The sequence below is a fragment of the Rhinopithecus bieti genome, unplaced genomic scaffold (assembly GCF_001698545.2).
Source record: "Rhinopithecus bieti isolate Rb0 unplaced genomic scaffold, ASM169854v2 scaffold_38981, whole genome shotgun sequence".
NCBI classification, from domain to species: Eukaryota; Metazoa; Chordata; class Mammalia; order Primates; family Cercopithecidae; genus Rhinopithecus; species Rhinopithecus bieti.
Window position 1 is genome coordinate 1,433,370 of NW_016819573.1, and position 4,676 is coordinate 1,438,045.

Here is a 4,676-nt window from a genome sequence, read left to right on the forward strand (position 1 = left end):
GCCATTCTCCTGCCTCAGCCTCCTGAGTAGCTGGGACTACAGGCGCCCACTACCGTGCCCGGCTAATTTTTTGTATTTTTAGTAGAGACAGGGTTTCACCGTGGTCTCGATCTCCTGACCTTGTGATCCGCCCGCCTCGGCCTCCCAAAGTGCTGGGATTACAGGCGTGAGCCACCGTGCCCGGCCAATACATATTTTAAAAACGAAACAGTGTGACAATTATTTACATATCATGTACATTGTATTAGGTACTGTAATCTAGACATAAAATATATGGGAGGATGTGTATGTAAGTTATATGTAAATACTACGCCATTTTGTAATGAGATCTTCAGTATCTCTAGATTTTGGTATCCATGGCGATCCTGGAACCAATCCCCCATGGATACTGAAGGACAACTGTATAGTCTAACTTGGGAAAGGGGCAACTAGAGGTGGGGAGACAGTGGTCTCATCCAGCTGTGACAGAGGGCAGATTGCTGGTAAGAGGCTGTGTAGGGGAAGGAAGAGAGAGAGGGAGTATGTAAGGCATCCTTCTGAGGTATGGAATCTGCTAGAAGTTGGGACCTTGGGATAGCTTCTAATGGTTTCTAAGGCCTTGTACCTGGAAGACGGGACAGTGAAAGTGTTTGTAATGGAAATAGGTAGCTCAGGGAATGAGGAGCCCTGTGGGGGAAATGATTAGTAATTCATGTCCAGAAGTCTTAGGTTTGTAGCACCAATAGGCCCTCCAAATGGAAATAGGAGGAAACTGGAAAAGTAGGATAATAATGGTTAACACCTATTGTGTCCTCTGCCATCAGGATGGCAAAGGACATAAGTGGTCCTAAGATGATTTCTTATTTTAAGTCTTGTAATGCTGTTCGTGAGCAGCAATGTGAAGTGGCAAAGAGAACTCCAGATAAGGAGGCTTTGATCTGTAGCACCCACATTTACACTAACAAACTGTCTGACTTTGGGCAAACTGCAACTTGTGGACCTAGATATTTTCATGAAAATTTGAGTTGGGGGAAACAAAGGCATAGGTCTGTCTAAGTCCTCCCAGTGCCAAAATTCAGGAATTCTAAGTGTCTTGAGGTAGTGTTTGGTTTTTATATGTAATAATTTCTGTGTGAGAGTTTGAAAAACGGAAGGATTTCAAGTTTTATAATTTTTTCTACTTTCTTTGGTGTATCTAATAGTTACTGAGCACTCCTCTAGGTGCTTGAAAGCAAACACAACAGTATAAAACTTGAAGTTTGTACTTAGCTTCTAATGGCCACTCCTTCCATGTGACCGTTTTGATGTCATAGTGGCTACATGTCTGCATGGGTCATAGCGCACATTAATTAGGCAGCTGCTGTGTACAAAGTACTGTTAGGTGTTTCTTATGTAAATTATATCCTAATAAGGTTTTTCATATTAAAAATATAGCAATCTTTGCTTTCCATAGTAGTGCAGGACTATAACCATGACCGTGCAGGCTGAACCCAGGCAAAGCAATCTTTATAATCAGTGGGGAAAATTATGATTGTTCTGTGAGTTTTACAATTTTTTTGTCAAAGAATTAAGAACTCCCTGTTGATTCCAAATGTGTAGGGAAACAAAAGAGATAGTAAACTAATAGTTATTTAATATGCTGTAACAACAAATTAGAAACATTGAGAATTAAAGTGTGTTTTCTTTGTAACAAACTTATCAAGAGTAGTTTGAACAAGGGTTGCCTTCTTCTGGTGTAATTTATATACATATACAGAGCAAACATCTTTTCTGTGGCTTTGCACATTGTCATACTGTATTTTGTTTGAATCAGCTTCCAACATTTTATCTATTATGCTTTCAGTGTTGTAAAATACCTCTCAGTTTCTTTAGCATGCAGTTTTTTTTGTTAGCATCTCTTCCTCTAGGACATTGTCATTCTTTTCATCACTCCCACTTTCTTCATTGCTAAGTTGGCCTCTACAAGTTCCTCTGGCCATGGATCTAGGCTCCCTCTGATGCTGGCAGTGGCGGCATCCTGCAACCTGCTGTTTCTTCTGTATCTCCACTGATGTGCCATTGGGATTTCAGTTCCAGTATTTGCTTTTGTTTCAGTTTCTTTGTTCCACGTTCATCTTTATGATCAATACCCTCTTCTGATCATTCATTTTTATAAAATGTCGTTGGTGTTATCACTGGGAGATAAGGAGACAGCCCAGTGAAGCGCTTTGCTGTCTTTGTGTGACCTGCATGACAGGTGTGCAGTGACCAATCACTGATAGACTTGAAGAATGATGTGATTGGTCACTGATCATGATTTGGGGGCTGAAGTTAATAGCAAAATTTGTACTTCATGCATTTACTCAAGTTAATATGCCATGGTAACTGAAGTTCGAACTTGTTTTATGGAGGGACTGGTGTCATTTAACAAAGCCATGATAACAAATCTGTGTATAATAGAATGTGCAAAGTGAGGGGAGGACGTCCAGTATTGCAGATGTTGCTGTCTCATTTTTTTGTAATAGACAAAAACATTAAGAAAAAATGAAACTTGGCTAGGCGTGATGGCACACACCTGTAATCCCAGGATTTTGGGAGGCCAAGGCAGGTGGGTCACTGGAGGCCAGGAGTTCAAGACCAGCCTGGCCAACATGGTGAATGAAACCCTGTCTCCACCAAAAATACAAAAATTAGCCAGGCGTGGTGGCAGGTGCCTGTAATCCCAGCTACTCGGGAGGCTGAGGTGGGAGAATTGCTGGAACCCAGGAGGCAGAAGTTGCAATGAGCTGAGAACATGCCACTGCACTCCAGCCTGGGCAAGAAAGCAGAAATTCCATCTAAACAAAATAAAATAAAAATAAAACTCATAATATTGACCTGGCTTTCACTTCAAACGTAAGTTTGGTCAGTTAGTATATAATATATATAATGTAGAGAACAGGAGCTACATGGCTTGGTTCCAGAAGAAAATGTATAAGCAAAAAATGTGTATGTATCTGAAGCAGGTGTCCCCATGTTTTTGCTAAATGAGAGGGTACCTGTATGGTGCTAAGTAATTTGAGTGCAGCAGAAGGAGGACAGGTTTTGGAGTCATACCATAAGTGTGTCATGTAACCTCCCTGGCCTTTGTGTTCTCACCTGTTAGATGGAGATGCTGTATCTTAAAATTGTTGGAAAGATTAAAAGGAAACTTGCAATGCCAGGCACAGGCTGTGTCCAATATTTCTTTACTTTCTAAACTAGAATTTATCATTTAGATTTATTTCCCACAGTTGTTTGGCATTTATTTTGTATTGTCTAATTTGATGCAAAAAGAATGATTTTGGAATTAACACATCTATCATAACAATGTAAAAACATACGGTGCAGATAGTTAATAAATAATGTAACCTGTCAGCCTCAAAAGTGGTTAAATTTAAAATGGTAACTTAAGTAATTTTTCTCAGTAGTATCAATCATATGTCTCAGTAATGGTTATTTTAATTTTAAGGTAAATTAGATTTATTTTGTTTTTAGAGGAATAGTGTAAAGAATATTTGCGTTTGGAATTTTTGACACCATTTTATTGATAAAATTTTCTCTCCTGTTTTCTGACATGATCCCTGGAAAGCATAACATATCTCGTTTTATATGCAATATGTTCTCTATGTTCTCTGTAAACCCTAGCACACGTTGGCTTGCTTCATTGTATTGTCCCATGAGTTTCTTACTCAAGTGTGATAGTTGGGTAAGTTTCACTTTAGATGCCTATTTTCCATAGTATTTTACCAGAGAATCAATCCGAGATGATGGACAAAGACCTGTTTGACTCTTTTCAGTAATGTAGGGAACTACAATCAATTTAAAATAACTAGCATAAAGGTTATTATTAAGCCATTGCAAAAATGTGCACCCCTTCAGCCCTGTTTTTACATGTGGCCCGTTGTGCATAGCATGTGACTCTTATTACTACAGGATATGTGGCTCAAATTTATCCCTTTTACCTTTCCTCTAGCAACAGAAGAGAAGAAATCTCTGAAACGAACTTTTCAGCAAATTCAAGAGGAGGAGGATGACGACTACCCTGGCAGCTACTCTCCTCAGGATCCTTCTGCAGGACCCCTCTTGGTAGGTCTTGACCCCCAGAGAGTAGGGAAGAGTGGCTTAAAGTGACCTCTAGTTGAAGACTATGGCCACAGGGTGGCGCCAGTGACCACTAGTATGGAATCTTCAGAGGGCACCTCTCAGGGGCCCCGTGCATCAGAGGAGCTTGCCGGATGGTGGGTGTCACTGTTTCTTTGCGTCCCATGACTCTGGGATGGGCTTATGTTTTGTAAAGTACTTGGACTTGGTTTTTTCAATCCCAGAAATTAAGAGTATTCTTTAAAAATAGATTTTGGAGGCCGGGCGCGGTGGCTCAAGCCTGTAATCCCAGCACTTTGGGAGGCCGAGACGGGCGGATCACGAGGTCAGCAGATCGAGACCATCCTGGCTAACATGGTGAAACCCCGTCTCTACCAAAAAATACAAAAAACTAGCCGGGCGAGGTGGTGGGCGCCTGCAGTCCCAGCTACTCGGGAGGCTGAGGCAGGAGAATGGCGTAAACCCGGGAGGCGGAGCTTGCAGTGAGCTGAGATCCGGCCACTGCACTCCAACCTGGGGGACAGAGCGAGACTCCGTCTCCAAAAAAAAAAAAAAAAAAAAAAAAAAGATTTGGGAGAAAGGAAAAAAAAATATAA

General features: G+C 41.0%; 1 protein-coding gene across 1 annotated transcript in view; it reads left to right on the forward strand.

The window, feature by feature from the left end:
• The window catches only part of RPRD1B (regulation of nuclear pre-mRNA domain containing 1B), a 65,251-nt gene that overhangs the window by 25,500 nt on the left and 35,075 nt on the right, over window positions 1–4,676 (forward strand). Inside the window, exon 4 of the mRNA XM_017859072.1 lies at window positions 3,953–4,065. Within this exon, the coding sequence (XP_017714561.1) occupies window positions 3,953–4,065 (113 nt within the window). The remainder of the gene's footprint in view (window positions 1–3,952; window positions 4,066–4,676) is intronic.